General features: G+C 36.0%; 1 protein-coding gene across 1 annotated transcript in view; it reads right to left on the bottom strand.

Moving 5' to 3' along the window:
* DMD (dystrophin) overlaps positions 1-24347 on the bottom strand; it is a 1828382-nt gene that overhangs the window by 535738 nt on the left and 1268297 nt on the right. The window contains 1 exon segment of the mRNA XM_078146592.1: positions 597-786. Within this exon segment, the coding sequence (XP_078002718.1) occupies positions 597-786 (190 nt within the window).

Here is a 24347-nt window from a genome sequence, read left to right as displayed (position 1 = left end):
CTTTACAGACATCATTTTTGTTTCTAGGGAAAACAATTGTCAGAAAATTGTATGATCATTAACTATGACAAATTTAGCCTTCTCGTTCGTATTTGAACAAATCATGTTAGGAAGAAAGCCACAAACAGCCAGATTAACATTAAAAAATATATTTGAAAGTAACGAAGGGAAACTGTTTCATTTAGCAACACTAAATAAAATAGACAATTTATACAGATGCTCTCCACAAAAATTTAAATAAACACTCAAAAATCATTGCCCTCTGATTTGAATAATCCCAATGCTAGTTCTACATCAGCAAAGTTTCCCTTTAGAAAAAGCCATTGCTTGTTTGTACCTCACGTACAAATCCCTTTCTTTGCCTAAATTTAGCCTTTCCTGGAAGGCCAGGGTATTGAGAGAAACTGCTAGAAGTCCTTCAGCCAATGACATTTACATTTTGGTGGTAAGAAATTCCCAAAGCAACTATTAAAGATACCAGAGCATACAACATCTGTTTCACTGTACCCTAAGAATGTTCAATTGTACCACAAAGGCTAAAAAGTAATTGCTTCCTCAGATTTCTCAGTGCTCTAATTCGGGAGCTCTTGACTTACCTGCCACTGTTTCATGAGCTCTCGAACTCCCTTGGTGTCCTCCAGTATTCTCTCCTTGTGGGTAGCATCCTGCAGGACATTGGCTGTAGTCTCTGCCTCAGTGAGCCAGGTGAGGAACTTTTCCAGATCCAGGGGGAGCTGTTGTAGCAGCCTATGGGCTGCTTCCAGAGCAGCTTCTCTCTCATTAACCCTGTACAAGAGCAATTAGATGAATAGCATCAGAAGGGTTTAGTGAATTAACTTCACTAAAAAATGAGAAAAAAAGATGAGAAAGAGATACTAAGCTAATTCCCTAAACAAATATATCTAGATGTACATCTAGTCTACAATGGGGTACAAGTGGGAGGTATAGGTGAATATCTTTGAATAAGAAAATCAATCAATAAGCATTTATTAAATGCCTGCTATGTTCCAATCACTGGGGATTAAAAATAAAAGAATGAAACAATCTTGACTTTCAAGAAATTCACATTCAAACCTGAAATGATGGATTTTCTTTTTTTTCTTTTTTTTAACATTTATTTTTTCCTTTTTTTCTTTTCTTCAACTTAACATTATTTTTCCAATTACATGTAGATAGTTTTCTTTTTTCTTTTTTCCTTTTTTTTGCCATTCAGTCTTTAATACGATTTTCTATATTGAGCTGTGTGTGTACATATTTCTCATCTTTGATAAATCAAATATAATTCTCAATTGGCAAATGGAGGGGAAATGTACCAAACCAGAAAAATTTGGTATAAAATTATAACCTTCACAATTTAAGTGGGTATTTAATAACTGATGACTACTACAAAATGAGTACATGTATCATCTATCTATCTATCAATTTATCTATGCTGATCATTTATCTAGATATATCACTTATAGAAACATTCATATTTATTCAGAATATATAAAGTTAAATTGTTTTTAATCTTGTAAAACCTGTCTACATAATGCATGTGTGTAAATATATGCATACATATATGTATATACACACACACATATATATGTACATGCAAAATGCATTCACATGTAGGACCAACACATCATAACAATGTGTTTATATGTATATATCTATTTACCTATTCATGGCATATAACATATACATAGATACATCTACGTATGCCTATGTATGTATGTACATATGTGTGCGTGTGAATATATGCATGCACAACACACACACACATATGTGTTGATGGCATAGTAGATGGAGCCTCTGTTTTAGAGTCACAAAGACCTGAATTCAAGTCCTGACGCTGCCATATACTACCTGGGTGATCACCAGCAAGTTACTTCATCTCTCATTGCTCCAGTCAACTCTCTAAAACCATAAAGCACAGTTTGCATTGTGAATTTCCACTCAAGGAACCTATAGTCTTAGAGAATTCTGTAGAGTAGTGACTTGTCCAGGGTCACATGGCCAGTGTGGGCTGAAGACAGGACTTGGACGAATGTCTTTCTGGCTCTAAGACCAGCTCCATATGCACCATACTACGCCTCCTCTCTCTTTTTAGAGTATATTTAATGAGGGTATTAAATTTACTGATTATGACATATTGGTCTGTTAGTAGGTAAAGAGTGTACATAAACTGGTGGGGATTTTTTCCTGTGGAGTTGCGTTGTTGAGATTCTGAACTGTTATCAACACAGATGCATTTTCTCTTTCGTATTGGAACCTTCACATTCCATGCTCTGAACATCTCAACATATTTCTTATTTTTCTCTATTAGATGACATCAGTTGAGAAAATTAATAAAATCAACAACAAAGGTCATCAAGCAAAAGCTGTATTGCATGTCATTTGAAAGATTCAATAAAGCAGCCTTGAAATATAGCTGGTTATGTTTAGGCTTCAGTATTTCCCTTTGAAACACTTAGTTCCCCACTTCTATTAAGACTAATGTTTTTTGAATAGTATTCATCCTGAATGCAGGGCTGCCCTAACTAATATGTTATCTAGGCCTCTTTTTTTTTTATAAATTTATTTATTTTCAGTTTTCAATATTTACTTCCACAAGATTCTGAGTTCCAAATTTTCACCCCATTTCCCTCTCCCCCCCACCCCAAGATGGCATGCATTCTGAATATCCCTTCCCCTAGTCTGCCTCTCTTCTATCTCTTCCCCCCTTCTCTTATCCCCTTCCCCTTCTATTTTTCCTGTAGGGCAAGACAGACTTTCCTGTATTTCTTATTTCCCAGTAGCATGTGAAAACATTTTTTTAAAACACATGTTTCTAAAACTTTAGGTTTCAAATCTTCTCCCTTCCTCCCTCCCCACCCACCCTCATTGAAAAGGCAAGCAACTCAATATAGGTTATACATGTGCAGTTATGCAAAACACTTCCATAGTAGACATGTGAAAAACTAACTCTATTTCCCTTAATCCTATCCTGCCCTCCCATTTATTCTATTCTTTCTTTTGACCCTGTCCCTCTTCAGAAGTATTTGCTTCTGATTACCCCCTTTCCCAATCTGCCCTCCTCTCTATCTTCCCCTGTTCTCTTGTCCCCTTCTCCCCCTATTTTCCCACAAGGTAAGACAGATTTCCTTATCCGATTGAGCGTGTATGCTATTCCCTCCTTAAGCCAAATCCTATGAGAATAAGATTCACTCATTCCATCTCACCTTCCCTCATTTCCCCTCCACTCTAAGAGCATTTTCTTTTCTGTTTTTTTTTGTGAGATAATTTACCCCATTCTACATGTAGATAGTTTTCAACATTCACTTTTATAAGATTTTGAGTTCCAAATTTTTTTCTCCCTCACTCCTTTCCTCCCCCCTCCCCAATTCAGCAAACAATCTGATATGGTTATACATGTAAATCATATTAAACATATTTGCACATTAGTCTTGTTGTGAAAGAAGAATCAGAACGAAAGAGAAAAACCAAGAGAAAAAAAAATAACAAAAAAAGAGCAAATAGTATGCCTTGATCTGCATTCAGACTTTATAGTTCTTTCTCTGGATGTGGATAGCATTTTCTGTCACGAGTCTTTCGGAATTGTCTTAGATCATGGTATTGCTGAGAAGAGCTAAGTCTATCAAAGTTGATCAAATGATGGATTTTCTTGAGAACAAAGATAATGGCTTACTGAAATTTTTGGATAGTACATATACCAAAATGAACTTTTAAATTTTCAGGCATTTCAATTCAATTCATGTGGGTCCAAATTGTCACCATGATCAAGTCATTTATTTATCTTCTTTGGGATTCAGTTTCTTCATCTGTAAACTGAAGGGGTTTGGAATAGATAACAAATGGTAATTTATACAACACTTTACAATATCTAAAGCGCATATACTACATTTGAGCCTCACGCTCATCCCCTGGGGTAAGTATGATAGATGCTGTTATCTCCATATTTCAGATGAGGAAGTTAAGGCTCAGAGAGGTAGTAAGGTTCTGATGATAAACAGCAGAACAAACATTTGAGTCCAGTTCTCTCTGCCTCCAAATCTGGCGCTCTATGCTGTATCTACTATGCCACATTTATCTCTCATGATCTCCAAAGTCCTTTCTAGCTCTAACTCTGTGATTCCGCACATTTATTCTTTCTCCCAATATCTGCTTCCTCATTACAATCTTCAAAAAGGTTATCGTTTTTAATTTTGTCCTCTTCCTCATCTCCCACAAATCAGTTATCAAATTCAACCTAATTTATTTCCGCATCCCTTCTCTTTGTTACTTCCTTTCTAGAGGGTAAAGTGGGTAGAGCATTGGACTTGTAGCAAGGAAGAACAGAGTACAAATCCAACCTCAGACGCTTACTGTGTGACCCTGGACAAGTCACTTAATTCTTGTCTGCCTTAGTTTCTTCACCTATAAAATGGGGATAATAATAGCATCTATCTCCCAAGGTTGTTCTGAGGGTAAAATGAGATAATACTTGTAAAGTGCTTTGCAAATTCTAGTTATTATTATTAATATTATTTTGATATTGCTATTATTTTCATAATTATTCCTAAGCCAAGACCCAAGCATAATTCCTCACCATCACTCACTTTAGCTATTGTAACAGCTTTATTTTTAAAAAATTATTTCCCTTCCCAACTCTCTTCCTCAATCCAACCTTCATATCATTGCCAGAATAATCTTTACAGAGATATTAGATCTTGTAAGCTTACTGCTGAAAACATTTTCATGTCTTCCTGTTGACTAATGACTAAATTCAAATTCCTTAGCCTAACATTTAAAGGCCATCAATATTAGTGCTATGGAATGTTTACAGGCTTTCTTGTGAACTACTCACCTACATGCATGTACTCTATGCTGTAGTCAAACTGTATTGTTGACTATCCCTAGTTGAAGTCCCTGTTCTTCCATCTCTGTGCCTTGCCTTATAATACTCCCTGTGTCTGGAATCAGTCTCCCAGTTAACAAGTATTTATCATGAGCCTACTGTGTGTCAGGCCTTTTGCTAGGGCCTGGGAAATAAGATGAAAAAAGAAGAGTCCCTATCTTCAAGTTACTTATATTCTATGGACAGTGGGAAACAGGAGATATATATTTACAGATAGATGGACAGATAGATAGATAGATTGATCCAGATAGACCTAGATGTGTATACACATACCCTCCCTTCCCATATGTACTTATTAAAAAACCTATTTATCCTTTAGGCTTCAGTTTAAATGCTAGCATACCCATGATGCCTTCCTTGATTGTTGCTTGGATCTTACAGGGCATTTGGTTTGTATCAGTGCATTAATTATAGATCATTTTGTATTATAGTTATTGGAGCATTCCCTAACAAATTTTTAACTTGTATCTCCCACAGAACATAACATAATGTTCTTCACATAAGTGTTTAATAAATGTCTGAGATTAATTCAGTAAGCATTTATCGAGCACCAACTATGTGCAAGGAATGATGATTATCAGTTCTTATTACTGTTTTTTGAAGGTTTATTCATTTTCAGGAACCAACAAAGGTTCATTGCCATAGAACAAGTAATTTTTTTAATACAAAAAGTAGAAATTCTCCCACAGTATTCTTCTTCATCTGTGATACACTACAGTTTCCTATCCCAGCAACTAGATGCCAAGAAATGATCAGGAAAAGAATGACAAAGATAGAGACATGAAGCCACAGATGAACTAAGAATAGTCTGGGGAAAAAAGAAACTAGGGAGCTCAAAGTGAAAACTAGAGCTGAAAGAGCAAAAGAAAAAAGAATCAGGGGAAAGAGGAGAGAAAGTGTTAAAAAAAAAAAAAGGGCAGTAGGAAGGGAAGAATCCGACATATATAACACTGATTTGCTTAAGCTGTACATCTCATCACTATATATCCATGCTACTGAGGGCATTTTAAATGGAAAATGATTTTGATTCTTTGTCAAAAGAATAAAAAAGATGATCCTAAAATGAAACAATTATAAAAATAGGTATATTGTCTAAGGATAGTTTTACACAGTTTTATATATATATGTATGTATATATATGTATGTATATATGCATGTATATCTATATGTATATTATCTATATATATACACATATGCATGCATATATATACATATATACACACACATATATATATATATATTTATGTATATGTATGTATATATATATATATATATATATATATACATATATATAATTTAAATAATAACAGCTTGAGAGAAAAGAATGCCTTAGGCAGAAACAGTTCTATTTGAAACATTCAGGTTTTTGTTTTTTGCTTTTTTAAAATTTTTTATGGAATGTAGAAATTGGTACTCTATTTACATGACTCATTTGCCTTCTACTAATACACAGATACTTTCTGTGATTATAAATGAGCTATAATTAATTTTTAAAATTGAACTCCTGAATATGACATGCATTGCTCATTAAGAAAAGATTTTCAATAATTATGCAAAACTGCAATTTATTTCAGCAGCAACTTTATCATGGGTTGTGCATATTAGGCAATAAACAACTCCTGTAGAGCTCCAGGCAGCAGGGCACAAGACTGAACCATTTATTCATCACTGGTGAAGTTTTTGCTGAGCTGGCACTCTTTGGTATTGTAGTTATTGCTATCACACTAGATAAAAACTTCTGTGCATTAACTGATGACAGATAGAACAGAATTATGAAGATGCAGCTATTGAAACAATAAGTACTGCACCTAAACTATTTATCAGCTCCCAAATAAATTTAACTGAACTCAATCTAATTGAACAACAGCACATCAGAGTTTCGATTGGTCAAAGAAGTTAAAACTCACAGAGTTCCAGAGCTAATTGTCACTGATGGAGAAACTTGGTGTACTGGGCTTTGCAGTTTTCAGTTCATCTCCCCATATGGAAACAACTACGAAAATACCCTTTCCTTAATGGCCTTTCAATGACAATGAGTATCTTCCTTGAATATTCTGACATGAAACAGACTTCTAGGACTGTGTAGTCCAAAGACACAGCCATTACTTTATCCCTCCCTACCAATATATCTGAGTTTGATCTAAATATTTTTGCTCAATTTGTCATATGACAGATGACAAACAAAAATACTGCATCCTGACACACTCTCCAATATATCCCAAAGTCACTCAAAATGAAATGAAAGCTAGGAAGATGATTCCATAAAAGGCAGGACAGAAAAACAGACCAAGGAGAGGTGAAGGGATTGGGAAATTTATACTTTATCTCCAGCTTCATCACAAGGATGAAGCGACCTTGAGGCATCTTAGTTTTTCAATCTGTAAACTCAGAACCCCGTTTACCCTCTGAATCCAAAGGGATTAACTAGTAGATAACTTTCCAACACTTATTTATTAAAGAGGATGTACATAAATCATAGGAAAAGCTTCCTTTGAGACAATGAGATTTTCAGTCAAATCCTACCAGTGAGTTAATTACCTTGTAAATTAGGCCCTTAGGGAAAAACAGGGACTTTCTCAGGTCAGTAGGGCACCATTTTCTTAAATGGTACCCTTGTGGTCTGAAATACATTGAGAATATAAGATTTAATATTTTCTGAGCAATCTAGATCATCACCACCCTTCAATCCCAAGAGTGGTAGCAAGTCACTCCAATGAGTACTTTTTAAAGTTTTCATTGTTATTGATAAGGATTTCATTTTTTTTTCTTTTTGTGGGAATTTTAAGACTGTTCTGCTTTCCTGGATATCAATCAGAGCTCTAACTAAGGCAGAGCAAATTGAGAGGGTACTGACTCATGTGTTCTTAAAGCAGGTAACCCACAGTTGGCAGAAATAATTTACAAAAACAAGAAACTACCAGATGGAATGTTTCTTCCCTATTTGTCTTGGATGAGCTATTTCTAAGTCTAGTCCTGCTCTTTCTTCCCTGATGGGAACATATCTAGCTATGGCATTGAAAGTATCCTGGAGTCTTTAATAGGACCTTTTATCTTGAAGTCCAAGTTTGTTCACCAAGGTCTCTTCCCTTATCTTGCCAACAACTGAATTTATCTTTAAAATTTTATTTGGGAGACCCTTTTGAACAATTTACGCAGGGCACATTTATGGATCCTGCTTCAGACAGCAAAATTGTTAGTTAGTTCTCTGGTATCAGTGCATGTATATACAATCCCTAAATTTAATTATGCCAGGCACAGATTATGAATAAGTAAAGGGATTTTCCATTTCCATATTTGTGCATGCAAAATAGCTCTTAATGCACTTCTTAATTTCCTATTTCCCTTAACCATATGGTTTGAAACGGTTTTCCTGACAAATATAAATGCTAAAATAAGAACCACAAAGAAAGTTTTCTTTTTCAATCATTTGAGAAGAAAGGAAGCAAGGAAAAGAAAAGGAAGGAAACATATTAAGAGCTTACTATATGCTAGGCACTATACTAAGTATTTCACAAATATTATTGCATTTGATTCTTTCAACAATTCTGGGAGGTAGGTACTCTTATTATCCCATTTTATAGTTCAAGAAACTGAGGCTGACAGAGATTTAAGTGAATTCTCTGGGGACACAGTATAATTAAGTGTCCTAGGTGAGACTTCCTGCCTCCAGGACCAGAGCTCTATTCATTGTAGAAAAAAAAAGTCCATAGGAAACTATGAATACTTTTATTCCTGATGATAAAATTGGTATAGACCCCCCCCACCCCACAAAAGAAATTTTGCTAAAATGAAGAAAAAAGTAAAATATATTGACAAAATATAGTCAATGGAAATATTAATAAAAATTAAAAATGGGATTAATCCATAGCTATCTTTTTTTTTAATGAACCAAAGTTTAGTAGCCCTTGTGACCCAGATTTTGTCTTTGTATAAAGCATGTAAAAAATGTGTAGTGAGAATCTGTGAGTTCAAAACTTCTTCTAATGAACTCAAATGTTTTTGAATCTACATGTAAGCCTATATTTCACCATATTATCTAAACAAAGTTCTTAAGGAGACAAATCCTTCTTATTTAAATGGTAAGGTAGACTGTCATGATATGCCAAGAAATAAACATTGAGAAATTTGGGTCCTTTCCATACAAGGAGTAGAGAACCACACAATCTCCCCAAAGGAAAGGTAGGTAATTCTCATACTCATTCCTTTTCCTTACGTGTCATGAGAGTGAGGAGACATCTTTTATTGTTCTTCTAAGAGGATGTACAGCCAGTGCAGATTTTTTTCTCTTGCTAATAACAAATTTTCTTTAAAGGCCTTAGCCTGAATACTTAGAAGTAAAAATTACAGTAGGGGGTGAAGTATTGGGACTTTATAACTCTACCTAACTCTTTTACCTATTCAAGGTCATATCAAGGCATCTTGTGTGTGAAACTGATCATGTAAAGTAAGTCCTTTAGACATTCTGTTATCTTTTCAAGGGATTCCAAGTATTTGTGTTAGAAAAAAAAGATTAAGTGGATTTGTAGTCAGGGGACTTAGGTTCAAATTGAAATGTTACTTATTACCAATGTGACCTTTGAAAAGTATCTGTGCCTCATATGAAATGAGGAAGTTCAGCTCAATGACCTCTGAGTTCTCTGACTCCTTCCAGTTCAAAATTTGTCATTATATAATTATATATCCTGTCAGATCTGGTCATTTTGTCAGTTGGTTTTGTTTAGCTCTTCTTTGCGTGTGTTTGTGTTTTCTGTGTTATAAGGCAGGCTTTAAATTGGGGGTGAGGAGAAGGAGAAGGATATATGAGTGTACATACACACACACACACACACAGATATACATACACACACAACAGAAGCTGCTAGTAGCTCAGTGATTAGAGAACTGGTCATGGAGTAAGGAAGACCTGAGTTTAAATACGGTTTTGACACTTAACTAGCTGTGTGACTGACCCTAGGGAAGTGACTTAGTCTCTGTTTGCCTCAGTTTTCCCAACTGTAAAATGAGGTTAATAACAGCACCTACCATGAAGGGTTGCTGGGAGGATAAAATGAGATAATGTTTGTAGAAGTGCTTAGCACAGTGCCTGGAAAATAGTAGGTGCTAAATAAATGCTTATTCTCTTTCCCTTTTCTTCCCCTTATATAGGAAACGACTGTAGTCTAGAACACAAAGGTATTAATAAACTTTTATTTTTTTGAGAGATGATTCCAAAAGACAAGAACCTGTTAAGTTATCCTTTAATTCTATCAGTAAAACACTGACTTTATTGTTGTTGTTGACTCTTTGCATCCCCATTTGGGGTTTTCTTGGTAGATACTGGAGCGGTTTGCCATTTCTTTCTCTAGCTCATTTTACAGAGGAGAAAACTGAGGCAAACAAGGTTAAGTCACTCGCCCAGGTTACAAAGCCAGTAAGTGTTGGAGCCCAGATTTGAAATTAGGAAGATGAGTCTTCCTAACTCTAGGTCCAACACTCTATCCATTGCACCACCTGGCTGCCCTATAACATTAAAAAAACTCTGTATAAAGCTGGAGATCTGTCCAGATCTCATTTCAATCCTCCTGTCTATTCCCTTCCCTTGTACCCCTTCTAACCATGTTGAGGGGCAAAGCAGGAGAGAAGAAGGCTGCCCTCACACAAATGTGAGAAAAGAGTACTGGATATTTCTCAAGGCTAGCATTGTGAGAATCGATTAATGTCAGGAAGACATCCCTTGCTTAGATGCACAGATGAGAAGGCACTGTATTGTCTCAAAGCAAATATAGGATTATGACAAACACAAAGCAAGGCTATGCTATCATAGAAAATAAATACAAACATGTTGAATACAAACAAACACTCTGCATTCTTAGGGTAGACTGACAGAAAGTTATTCAGCCCAGGTGTTTCTGTAAGTGTGATAAATTGGGAAATTCACAGTGCTCAGTGGTCCGCTAAATCATACTTCCATATGCTGGTCTAGTGTTATCACAAAGAGCCTCAAGACAAAGCATTCTGGATTATTTCTTCTTTATTTGGCTTTTGTTTTAATTTTTAATCATTATGTTTATCTGTGATATACTTAAGAGAAAAATTAACAATGAACATCATAATTTAGGTCATGGGTGAATAGGATATTAGGAAATTTGAGGAACAGAATTTGATGCAGTAAAGAAAGAATGTTTTAGAATCACTTCAAAGCAGGAAATGCATTGTCCAAAATGGCAGATGCTATTGCTGCCTGTAATGCCAATCACAGACTTCATTTCTTGCTCTGGTGATTCCCGAAGAGGTCCTGTTTACTTCTTTGGCCATGTGAGGACACAGAGAAGAGGAGGAGAGGTAATGATTTATTTAGGCCTATCAAGAATAATTCTATAAGATGCTCCAGATTCATCCTAGAAAGACTGTTGATAGGTTCTGAGTACCTGTCATAGAAATGTGCTAAATAAATGTTTATTAAATTGAACGGAATGGAATTGATTGTCATTGTCATACCTGGGCTGTATCTAGGGCCTATGAAGAGACTGTAGACTAGGCAGTCTATATTTGTCATTTCACTGACCTAGGAAATTACATTATGTGCCTCTGATCACTCATTGTTTTATCATGAAGTGACCTAGTCTGGGCTATGCCAAAAGAAAAACACAGTACCATTTAGCATGTAAAAAGCACTCAAACATACTTGTTGGTAGCAGTAGGTAGAGCCCCAGGCCTGAAGTTTAGGAAAACCTGAGTTCAGATCTGACCTCAGACACTTAATAGCTCTGTGACCCTGGGCAAGTCACTTAACCTCAGTTTCCTCATCTGTAAAATGGGGATAATAATACCTACCTTACAGGATTCTTGTGAGGATCAAATGAGATAATAATTGTAAGGAACTTAGTATAAGTTCTATAAAAAATTAGCTGTTATTATTATTGTTATGCAAATATGTATCTAAGAGCAAAAAAGAAAAGTTTATTAGAAAACCTATTTAAATTCTCTTCTGAGTGACAGTTGATGGAAATATTTTTTTTAAGTAGATGAACCAGACATACTTATCACTAAATGCTCATTAAAAGCTGAAAGAAGGAACAACAGCTTGTAGGATGGTTGTCAAAAGGCATAGACACCTAACATCCATAGAGTTATTTCCATTGGCAGCCAGATGTGTTTTCTGGGTTTAGGATACAACTTCAGGGGTAAAGGAGAACCCAAGAGGAATAATGATCTAAAGGGGAATAGCTGTATAAAGGAGGTGTCAAAGGCACACAGTAGCCTGTAGCTACTAAATTGATTACAAGCTTATTTAATTGGCAGCTAGACTGACTCTCAATCAGTCAATCAAACAAACATCATCATTATCATCAAAAGCCTAAAACCATTTTCCCTCCAATATTTTTTCCTTTCCTTTTCAATCATTTTAGCCAATCTGGTAGGTACAAAATGATATCTCAAAGTTGTTTTGATTTGCATTTCTCTAATCAATAATGATTTAGAGCATTTTTTCATATGACTATAAATTGTTTTGATTTCTTCATTGGAAAACCGCCTACTTATAGCCTTTGACCATTTATCAATTGGGGAATGATTCATATTCTTATAGATTTGACAAATTCCTTTATATATTTGAGATATGAGACCTTTATCTGAGAAACTGTCTATAAAATTCCCCCCTCCCATTTTCTGCTTTCCTTTTGAACTTGGATATATTTATTTTATTTGTACAAAACTTTTTAATTTAATGTAATCAAAATGATTAATTTTGCACCTAACTTTGCTCTTTATTTCTTGTTTATTTGTACACTGTTTCCCTATCCATAGGTCTGATAAGTAATATGTTCCATATTCTTCTAATTTTCTTGAAATATCTCTCTTTATATCTAGGTCATGTATACATTTTGACCTTATCTTAGTAAATGGTATAAGATATTGGTCTATGGAGGGGATGCGGAAAAAGAATTGTGAACTGTTCCAACCACCTTGGAGAACAATATGGAATTATGACCAAATTGTTATTAACTGCCTCTACTTTTGACCCAGCGATACCACTATTCCATCTATTTCCAAAGATGATTAGGGAAAAAGGAAAAGAACCTACATATTCTAAAATGTTTATAGCAGCTCTCTTTGTGGTGGCAAAGAACTGGAAAATGCAAGAATGCCCATCCATTGGGGAAAGGCTAAAAAGTTGTGGTACATGATTGTGATGAAATACTACTATGCTATAAGAAATGATGAGCTCAATGATTTTAGAAAAACATGGAACGACTTGCACAAAATAATGAAGAGCAAAATGAAAAGAACCAAGAGAATAGTGTATACAGTAATAGCAATATTATTTTAAGAACTACTTTGATCCTGAAGTCAGGAGGACCTGAGTTCAAATCCAGCCTCAGACCAAACACTTGACACGTACTAGCTGTGTGACCTTGGGCAAGTCACTTAATCCCGCTTGCCTCACTAAAAAAAAAAAGAACTACTTTGAGCGAATAAGTTATTTTTACTCTTACAAGTACCCAAATTAACTATAAGGGACATATGAAGAAAGGCACTATCTACATTCAGAGAAAGAACTGATAAATAGAAGTATTTATATATATAGAATATATGCATATTATATATATATGTTTGTGGATCAGTGTGTCTACTGGTGGCCATCTCTAGGGTGGGAAAGGGGAAGGAAGAAAAAAAAAGAATAAAAAAGACATTTACATGATAACTTTGTTTTATATTTAAAAGGAATAGTAAGTTGTACATAGACTTGCAGTTTTGTGTGCAATCATCTTTTTATTATACTATGTTATGGAAATGCTTATTGTATTCCATAAATTAAAAATTAAATTAAATTTAAAAAAAGTCTAAAACCTGTGTGGCAGAGGGGAGGGAAGAAGTCATTTCCCCTAAAATTAAGAGGAAATGAGGACATGTACAAGAAATAGCATTCCTTTTGGATGGATATGAAACTTGAAGAGAGGGTGACTAGTAGGTAAGTTGTGTTTTTTTCTGAGTCTTGGGACTTCCTATACTAACTTGCCTGTTCTTGAACCTAAGAAAGCCCTGCTAAGATTCTATATAACTAAACACTTTTTTTTTAGCTCACCACAGCATCTTCATTGGAAAAGAGAGTGCAGAGGCAGCATAATAGTATTAATGTGAATGAGAGGATCAGTGACAACTACTTAGTGCAAAAGGTTTTGGAGGAGGCGATGACTAATTCAAGTCAACAAGCTAACAAGCTCACTCCTCTCAGAGGAGCCCACTGTACTTTCCCCAAAAGATATATAGTACTAATATAGGGGAAATGGAGCTCATGGAAGATAGCAATAAGGACATTATAGAAAAGGGAACATAGAATCAGGGGAGAATAGTATACAACTTCCATAAATGCCATCAATCCTGGGAAGCTGAAGACAATTTTAAATTCTCATTAAGAAACACAAACTTAATGATGTGGATCGAATGCCTATATTTAGTTTATATGAATTCTCTATGCATTGTCTTAAGTTGGGTTGTCACTATGGGCAATACTTAATAGCTCACAAAACTACTGTCGAAGTGCTTTGAAGTAATCATGGGAATGTGTCCTGGTGCTCCTGCTACTGTGTTGACTATATAACTATATGCAAATGATAGTCATGATGACTTCATCCCAGATGATTTTGTCACAATTACTGACTGTTTAAATATGTGAAGATAGCTATTATGACTCCCCTTCTCCAGGCTAAACACCACAAGTCCTGCAGATTGCCCTTAATATGGTCATACCTAACTGACAGTCCCATTTTCCATAACCACAATTGCTGATAAAGATTTGCTGTTAAATAAGTTACGAGAGTATTATAAAAACATAAAATATTCTATTTTCAGAGAGGATGAGAGACACACCAACATTAGATAAATCAGGCACAGCCATAAAACCCATGGTCTCATCACAGACATCAAGCACTCTGACAAAAAGGTCCTTTTTTCCTATAGAAATTCTATTAGCAATTTACACTAATGGGTGGCATGAATCTAAGAAAAGCCTTCAATAAAGTAGAGGGTAGTATCCTATTTATTTTCTTGCCCAGCAACAACTTTAAGAATGAGGTGGCATTTATCTTTGGGAGCCTGGGGAGTGCTAAGATCTCCACTGCATGAGTTATATATGCTTGGACTGTTGCTACGGGAGGAGAGAACTCTTCTGTTTTTACCATTTTGGTCAGGCAAATATAACAATGGGGCTCTGCCATATGCTCTCAAATTAACTATTGGTGCTTGGTCTTAATCCGTGAATCCACCATTGCTTTTAGCAATGATGACTGCATTACTGAAGGTACAAGGAAGGAGAAAAAAGAGATCACTCCCACTGGAGCTTAAAAACATCTGGTCAGTCCTTGCTTCAAAACACAAAAATCCATTTTCAATGCAAATTTACAGGTTCGCTATTCACCGACATATGAATTAACAAGGTTCTCATCCTCTATCTCCTGAGGTCTGGTACTAAATTACCCAAACTTACCAGAGTTAATTGGAAACCATGACCTAAATGTTCCCAAAGTATTGCTGATTAGTTAGCAGCAAACTCATTCCCTTCTTTTGTCACCCGAGACAACACATGATGAGTTTTAAAAATGTACAGAAATAACACCCAAAGCAGGTTTTCTTTCCCAAGATGAACCACAGCTTTGAAGTGAAATGTTCAAACTTTCTTCATGGGTAAAGAAATTTTAATTAAAATTTCATTATCTTATACTTTAATATGAATTCCACAGCCTTCAGAAGAAAAAAATGTGTTTTGAATTACATAAATCTTTTTTTTTTAAACACATATCCAGTCACTTGCATTTCTTCAATCTGAACTTAAAAAAAAGATGATTTGCAAACAGTAGTTAGGGAAGAAGAAACATACTAATTATCAGTTCTCATGAAATGATTGGGACACTTTTTCTTAGAAAGGAAAATGTTAGAATACATGTGGAATGTGTCCTTTTTACTATTACTTGTCATTATACAGTTCCTTTGCTTTAAGTTCTGGGCCAAAATTCATTGAGAAAAATTAAAATGATGGCAGAAAAGTTCACAACATAAGAAAATGTAGTATACAAGAAGAAATCACATTTTAATATCATATCCTGGTTTATCTTGAGGAAATCAATATTTTTTAATCTAAGACCTATACTTTATATTTTTCTACTTAGAAGTGTCCAAAGAAAACCTTTCAAGATAATTCCAATTCCATCAATTCTGAACCTTAGGATGCGATATGTTAGGGTTACTGGCAGGAGATATCTACAGGAGGCCACAGTTTCCTTGGGGGGAGAAAAAAAAAACTTGCTCCTCAACTTTCTGGCCAAACATAGAATAAAGGGGGGAAATGGGTAACATTTCTTGGGGGGGGGAAAGATAACTGGAAGCAGAGATTGGCCCCAGGATGACTCTGATCTTCCAAATGGCAGCATCACCAGTAATGCCTCCTACAAGAAATAACAGCTGAAGATGCACTAGCTCCGACAGAGGCTTCCATCTTGGATTTCTACATTAGGCAACTCCATTTCACTCTAATTCATAAATGCAGTGCCTTCATTACGGATATTCTTACCATGGTTTCCAACTATGTGAAAGTATATTATCTTCTCATTATAGAATCATAAAATATAGATTTGGAAGGTACTTCTAATTCAACTTTCAATCCAATGCAAGGATCCTTTCTACTTCATCCCTGGAAGATGGACAGCCAATATCTGCTTGAATACTTCCACTATAGCTACATTTATTTATTTATTTTTACCACTTAGGTTCCTAGGGATTGTAAGTGCCTTGAGGACAGGGAATATTTCATTTTTGCCTTTGTATTCCCACCACTGTGAGAAGTAATGTAGGGCAGTGGATAGAGAGCTGGTCTTAAAACCTTGGTCAATTTCCACCTCTAATGGCTTTGTGACCCTGGGCAAATCATTTAACTTCTCAGTGCTCTATAAAACACTCTAAAACTGTAAATTGCAGAGAAGGTGCTGATCTATGCTAGAAGAAGAAGAAGCTTTCTTGCTGCAGAGCTCCATAAACCAAGGAAATCATAGGTCCTATCCCTATCCCTAACTACAACATATGGTAGATGCTTATTAAATTTGTGTTGATTGATTAATGATGGTGTTAGGCATGGGTAATAATTTAAAATACACATATTCATACCAAAAATGAAGGGGTACTATCCTATTGTGACTCCCCAAGCAGTTTTATTATGTGGTTTTGCATCCATGCCATCAAATGAGACAGGTTGGCCATCAGGTAATGATTTTTTTTTAATTCCATAGCAATTCAAAAATCAATTGAATAAGGCATGGAGAGATTATGCTCTACTTGGTAGAAAGAGCATATGCAGCTTTTGAACTATAGGGTCACAAAGACTCATTTTGTTGTTCAACCATTTTTTCTGTCATGTCTGACCCTGTGACTGTATTTGGGGTTTTCTTGGCAAAGATACTGGAGCAGTTTGTCATTTCATTCTCTATTTCACTTTTCAAGATGAGGAAACTGATGCAAACATGGTGACCTGCCCTGGGTCACACAACTAGTAAGTGTCTGAGACAAGATTTGAACTCAGGCCCTATACTCTGTCCACCGTACCACCTACTGCCCAACAAAAAATTCATTACTGTCCAATTTTATGATCCTAGTGAAAAAAACACAGGCAGTCAATGATTTAGCCAAAGCACTTTCTTCTTTCTTTCTTCCTTCCTTCCTTCCTTCCTTCCTTCCTTCCTTCCTTCCTTCCTTCCTTTCCTTCCTTCCTTCCTTCCTTCCTTCCTTCCTTCCTTCCTTCCTTCCTTCCTTCCTTCCTTCCTTCCTTCCTTCCTTCCTTCCTTCCTTCCTTCCTTCCTTCCTTCCTTCCTTCCTTCCTTCCTTCCTTCCTTCCTTCTTTCTATACCTCTCCAATTTATTGGGGTTTTTTTGGGTTTTTTTTAACGTGTTTTTAAAACTTTGGGTTACAAATTTTCTCCCTTCCTCCCTCCCCTCCCACCCTCATTGAAAAAGGCAAGCAACTCAATACAGATTATAGATGTGTAGTCATGCAAAATACTTCCATAGTAGTCACGTTGTGAAAAACTAAGTATATTTCCCTTCATCCTATCATAACCCCCATTTATTCTATTCTCTCTTTTGACCCCACCTCTCCTCAGAAGTGTTTGCTTCTGATTATCTTCTCCCTCAATCTGCTCTCCCCTCTACCAACCCCCTGCTCTCTTGTCCCCTTCCCCCCTTATTTTCCTGTAGGGTAAAATAGATTTCCACACCCAATTGTGTATGTTATTCTCTCCTTAAGCCAAATCCTATGAGAATAAGATTCATTCATTCCCTCTCACCTTCCCCCATTTCCCCTCCACTGTAAAAACCTTTTCTTGGCTGTTTCATGTGAGATAATATTACCCCATTCTACCTCTCCCTTTCTCCTCCTGGTATAATCCTTTCTCACCCCTTAATTTTATTTTCCAGATATCACCCCTTCATCTTCAACTCACCCTGTGCCCTCTATCTATCTATTATCTATCTATCTATATCTTATCTATCTATCTATATCTATCTACATCATATAATTTTTTACTCTCCCATTACCCTAATACTGACAAAGGACTCATGAGTTACAAATATCTTTCCATGCAGGAATGTAAACAGTTCAACCTTAATAAGTCTCTTATGATTTCTCTTTCCTGTTTACCTCTTCCATGTTTCACTTGAGTCTTATATTTGAAAGTCAAATTTTCTATTCAGCTCTGGTCTTTTCATCAAGAATGCTTGAAAGTCCTCTATTTCACTGAATAACCATTCTTTTCCCCTGAAGGATTATACTCAGTTTTGCTGGGTAGGTGATTCTTGGTTGTAATCCTATCTCCTTTGCCCTCCAGAATATTATATTCCATGCCCTTTGGTCCCTTAATGTAGAAGCTGCTAAATCTTGTTCTATACTGATTGTGTTTCGCAGTACTTGAATTGTTTCTTTCTGGCTGCTTGCAATATTTTCTCCTTGACCTGGAAATTCTGGAATTTGGCTACAAAATTCCTAGGAGTTTTCCTTTGGGGATCTCTTTCAGGAGGTGATTGGTGATTCTTTCAATTTCTATTTTGCCCTCTGGTTCTAAAATATCAGGGCAGTTTTCCTTGATAATTTCTTGAAAGATGATGTCTAGGCTCTTTTTTTGATCATAGCTTTCAGACAGTCCAATAATTTTTAAATTATCTCTCCTAGATCTATTTTCCAGGTCAGTTGTTTTTCTTCAGTGAGATATTTCACATTGTTTTCTATTTTTTCATTCTTTTGGATTTGTTTTACAGTGTCTTGATTTCTCATAAAGTCACTAGCTTCCAGTTGCTCCATTCTAATTTTTAAGGAAGTATTTTCTTCAGTAAACTTTTGGGACTTCCTTTTCCATTTGGCCAATTTTTCTTTTTAGGGCATTCTTCTCCTAATTGGCTTTTTGGACCTCTTTTGCCATTTGGGTTAGGCTACTTTTTAAGGTGTTATTTTCTTCAGTATTTTTTGGGGTCTCCTTTAGCATCATTCTCAGTTTTTCCTCTATTTCTCTTACTTGCTTCTCAAAATCCTTTTTGAACTCGTCCATGACCTGGGACCAATTCATATTTTTCTCGGAGGCTTTGGATGTAGGAGCTTTGGCTTCGCTGTCTTCTTCTGGTTGTATATTTTGATTTTCTTTGTCACCAAAGTAAGATAATATAGTCTGACTCTTTTCATGCTGCTTGCTCATGATCCTAGCCAATTACTTGAGTTATAAACTCTTTGTTAAGTAAGGGGTCTGTTTCCAGTGTGGAGAATGTACTGTCCCAAGCTTCAGGGGTTTTGTGTAGCTGTTTTCAGAGATACTTCTAGGGACCTGTAAATTTTCATTTCTTCCAAGGTGCTATAATCAAGGGCAAAGTGTTACTCCTTTCCCGGCCTGTGCTCTGGTCAATGAGTGATCACAAGCACTCTATTCTGTCTTGGAACTGTGAGGAGGATTCTCTCTGTACCACCACTACATGCTTGACCACAAGCTCTTCCATGCCAGAGTTCTTCCTTGGCCCAGGACCACCACCCAGAACTGTGATCCAGATCCAAGCATGGGCAAAGCAAGAGAATCCTGCACCAGCAGAGAGATCCTTGAAATCCCCCTCTAATCAGCCACTCAATTCCCCCTCAGTCTGTGGGCTGGAAGGTCAGGAGGCAGCCGCCATCCTGGGGCTGAGCTTGGGTACTGGAGCTGAGACCACCACACTTCTCCCTCTCACAGAAGACACAGACACTTCCCACTGACCTTCTAAATTGTCTTTGGAGTTCCTGGGTTGAGAGTCCTGGAAACCGCCACAGCTGCCCACGATTCTGCCCTCTGAGGTCTGCTCCAGGTTTGTTGTGGCCTGTGCACCCATGCTGAACTGTGTTCCTCTACCAGCCTGGCACGATATAACTTTCTGATCAGCCATCCAGGTTGTCTTGGGCTGGAAATTTGTTTTACTTTGTCTTTTTTTTTGGTGGGTTCTGCTGCTTTAGAATTTGTTTAGAGCCATTTTTTATAGGTATTCGGAGGGGTTTGGGGGAGAGCTCAAGCAATTCACTGCTTTTACGCCACCATCTTGGCTCCCCCCCCCCCCCAAGGCACTTCTTTCAAGAAGCACAAGTGAACAATTCTTTACTTTGGGAGAAGGGAAGAACAGAACACTGTAGCAACTTTGCAGAAAAGCCTTCTCCTTTGCACTATTTATCCTATACACAGCTTGTTTGTACATATTTGCTAACTTTTATCTCCTCCATTAAATTATAAGCACCTTGAAGGCAAGGACTGTATTTTGCCCCTCCCTACTTTTGTATTTCTAGAGCTTAACACAATGCTTGGCACACAGGAGGTACTCAATAAATGTTTATTGACTGACTGACCAAAACAAGATGATGTCTCCCTACCTCAAGCAGAATCACGATGCTACTAGAATACAATGCTGCTGACTGTAAAAGTCCAGATGCCTTGTCCTGTCATTGGGTATGGCTGACTATCTCTGTAGCCAATGATTTATGACATTTGAAAGAGTATTCCCTGAACCTCACACAGACACACAAACTAATAGACCAAATATCATAGATGGTAATCACAAAGACTGCCACTTTATAGGAGTGGAAAAGAAAGACTGCTCTATCCTTTATATGCTATTCAGAACTTTGCATCCTTCAGTGAAAGGAGGGTAGAACTAAGCCTAGTAATAAATTAGGTCAGATGGCCTAATTTCATTCTGCTTTAAACAAATTATTCATGGTTTTTGTGATGCAAACACAAAGCAAGTTTTAGTCCAACAAATGAATCTTTTTTTAAAAAAATCTTTGTGCTACAATACTGTTGATGAACTAAACCAAATTTCTTTACCTCCAGAACATCTTGTGCTCAAACTGTCCTGTTTTGTTTTTTGGATATTTCATAACTGGGTCATATAATCTTATATTCTATTTTCAATTAAGTTAGGGATAAAAGGAATGCATAAAATGCCATATTTCCCCACAATTGCTGTTCCTAACCTCTTTTCTCTTTAAATCTCTAACTCCATCTCTCCCTAACTCCCCTTATTCCCCCTCCTTACTTTCAAAAGATGGATAATGACCTCACCTCCTATTTTACAAAGAATGAAGCAATTTAATGTAAATTCTCTCAACTCTGCTTTCCATACTTTCCAACGTCCTCACCCATCTTCTTCCTTCCAGGCTCAGAAAAAGAAGTGGCACTACTTTCCAAAGTTAACCCTTCTACTTGTATCTTTTCTATCTCATCTATAAGACCTTGTGCTAGCTTTTATCCACTTTCATGCATTTTCTTCAATTTCTCTCTTCTGACTCTATTCCTTCTGCTTTCAACTCTGCTCAGAGTCTTGTGCTCCTAAAATAAATAAATAAGGTAATAAAAAACAAACAAAACTCATCCTTGATTCTACTACTCTCTCAAGAGATTATCCTCCATAATACTATTTATGCCTTTTCCATTTTACTGTAACCACCTTAGTTTATGGCTTCATTTTTTTTTGTCTAATCTATTAGAATATTGTCTTAAGCAGTCTTCCTGAATCTAGTCTACTCCTTTCCAAGTCATTTTTCACACTGCTGCAAAGAAGCTTCTTAATAAATTACTGCTCTCATCTTGTCTCTTCTCTATTCAATAACCTTCAAAGATTTTCTATTGCCTATCAAATAAAGTAAAATGTAAGCTCCTTGAAGCCAGGGATTGTTTCATTTGTGTCCTTGGATTCTTAACATCCGGCACTTACAGACATTTAATAAAGATTTGTTGAGTTGAGCAAAAGTTCCTTGTCTTGGCATTGAAAGACATCCATAATCAGGGTCTGACCTAACATTCTAGACTTAATGCATACTCTTTCCCATTGAGAACACTATTGTGAACTTCTTCAAATGTTGTGAGTCATGGGCTACAGGGACTGTTAGCCAAACGCAATGACAGTACAAGGTATCTGGGATTTTACAGGTCAGCAGTACTGTGTTCTAGTGCCTTCATGATTCTGTTTGAGGTAGGGAGACATCCTCTTCTTTAGGTTATTTAGTCAATAAAATCTGGACAGTCATTGCTCAAACCCATTCCTTGAACTCCCTCATATCCTACCTCACCTCAATCTGTTGAAATCTCCTTTCTTTCAAGGTCCAAATTAGATGCCATCTCCTCCAGGGGTCCTTCTCAGTACTTTGTGCCTAATACAATCCCCTCCCCCCATCTCTTTCCCAAAATTTCTCTAAGCATTTAGATTTAAATTTCTCTTTTGTACTTATCATATTCTCCCTTTGCATCATTGTATGTATACATTTTCTTTCCTTGACAGAGAATAAACTTCTTGATTAGTATTTATGTTGTATATACCTTTGCATCTCAAGTGCCTAGGTCTGCATACAATCAGGAAACTTAATAAAAGTTTGTCGAACTTTGTTTAAAAAAAAAAAGAAAGAGATAGACCCAAGCCTTTACAATTGTATAACAGGTAGGTAGTTTCTGAAGTCATGGTGTGAACAAGTCTGTGCTTCAGTGAATCTTTCTAGCATGTTTTTTTCCTTTCTCAGCTTACAATTACCACACTGAAGGTTGCTATATCATTTGGTTCTTTTGCACTTGTCCATTCTGCTGGGGAAATTTAACTTAGGAAAGATAAGACTTTGCTTAGGGGAAACATGATCATTGTCTTGAAATATTTGAAAGGTGTTCAGGTGGTGAAGGATTAAACTTGTTCTGCATGTCCCCAGTAGGAAAAACCAGGAATAATGGATAGAAGTTACAAGGAGAAAAATTTCTGTTCAATATAAAGAAGAATTTTTGAACTAAAAGTGGAATAAAACATGATGATAGTGAAATTCTCATCATCGAAGCTCTTTGAGGAAAGGATGGAGGATTACTTGTTGGGAATCTTGTAGGACTGATTGCTTTTTCTTTTCTTTTTTTTTTTACTGCAAGTAGATTTTTAAATTTTATGCTGAACAGAGTCCTGTATGTGCTTTAGGTTATATCTTCTTTCAAAAAAAATAACATAATATTTTATTTTCCCACAATGACATGTTAAAAAATTTTTAAACTTTTTTTAAAAAAGTTTTGAGTTCAAAATTCTATCTCTCCCTCCCTCCATCTCTCCTTCTTCTACCTCCTCCCTGAGATGGTAAGCAATCTGATATACTTCATACATGTGTAATCATATATAACATTTCCATATTAGTCATTTTGTATAAGAAGACGCAATAAAAAAAAAGAATGAAAGCAGAAAAACAGCAAGCAGATTATATCTTTAGGTCAATAGCAATTTTAAAATATCTTAATTCCATTCTTCAGCACCCCTAAACACAGAACAATATATCAGATTGCTAACAGTCTGTCTTTACCACCTAAATGCCTGAAGATGAATATAAGGTCCTTGAGGATAGGAACTGTTTCACCTTTTATCTTGTGTCCCCAGTGTCTAGAATAGTGCCTGGCTCATACTAGAAGTTCAATTAATGCTTATTGAATTGAATTAGCTTCTTAATTTATAACTCTGTTCTGTCCTGTAAGGATTTGATCAAAATATTTACCTCAGACTGCCATGTATTATGATGACAATCAGAACCTTCGGACTCTTCGGTTATAATTCTGACATATGTTTAATGTATTCTCTAATTCCACATAGGTGCAAGTTATGGGAAAATTTTAGAGGAAATGACATTTTAGAACTGAATTACAAGAAAATTCAAAACACAAAATGGATGTCATACACAGTACTTGCTCAGTAAATTGCTGCTGTTTCTAGGATTATATTGATTTATGTATTTTTAACGTTTTATGTTTAAAATGTTCTCCCTCAGAAAATTCTATAGCAAAATAGAAAGACTCATTAATGAGAAAGATATTTACTGAGCCCTAATACAACATGGGGCTCAATAAATATCAAATTAGCTCTCATGCTGAATGTTTTGTAATGCTCTCAAAGAATTTTACTCTTATTTTGAACATATTACTCAGTTATGATTTAT

Source organism: Phascolarctos cinereus, unplaced genomic scaffold (genome assembly GCF_003287225.1).
Source record: "Phascolarctos cinereus isolate Bilbo 61053 unplaced genomic scaffold, phaCin_HiC Scaffold_726;HRSCAF=1367, whole genome shotgun sequence".
In the NCBI taxonomy this organism is placed as follows: Eukaryota; Metazoa; Chordata; class Mammalia; order Diprotodontia; family Phascolarctidae; genus Phascolarctos; species Phascolarctos cinereus.
The sequence above is the reverse complement of the archived record's forward strand: the minus strand, read 5'-3'. Positions and strand labels throughout refer to the sequence as shown.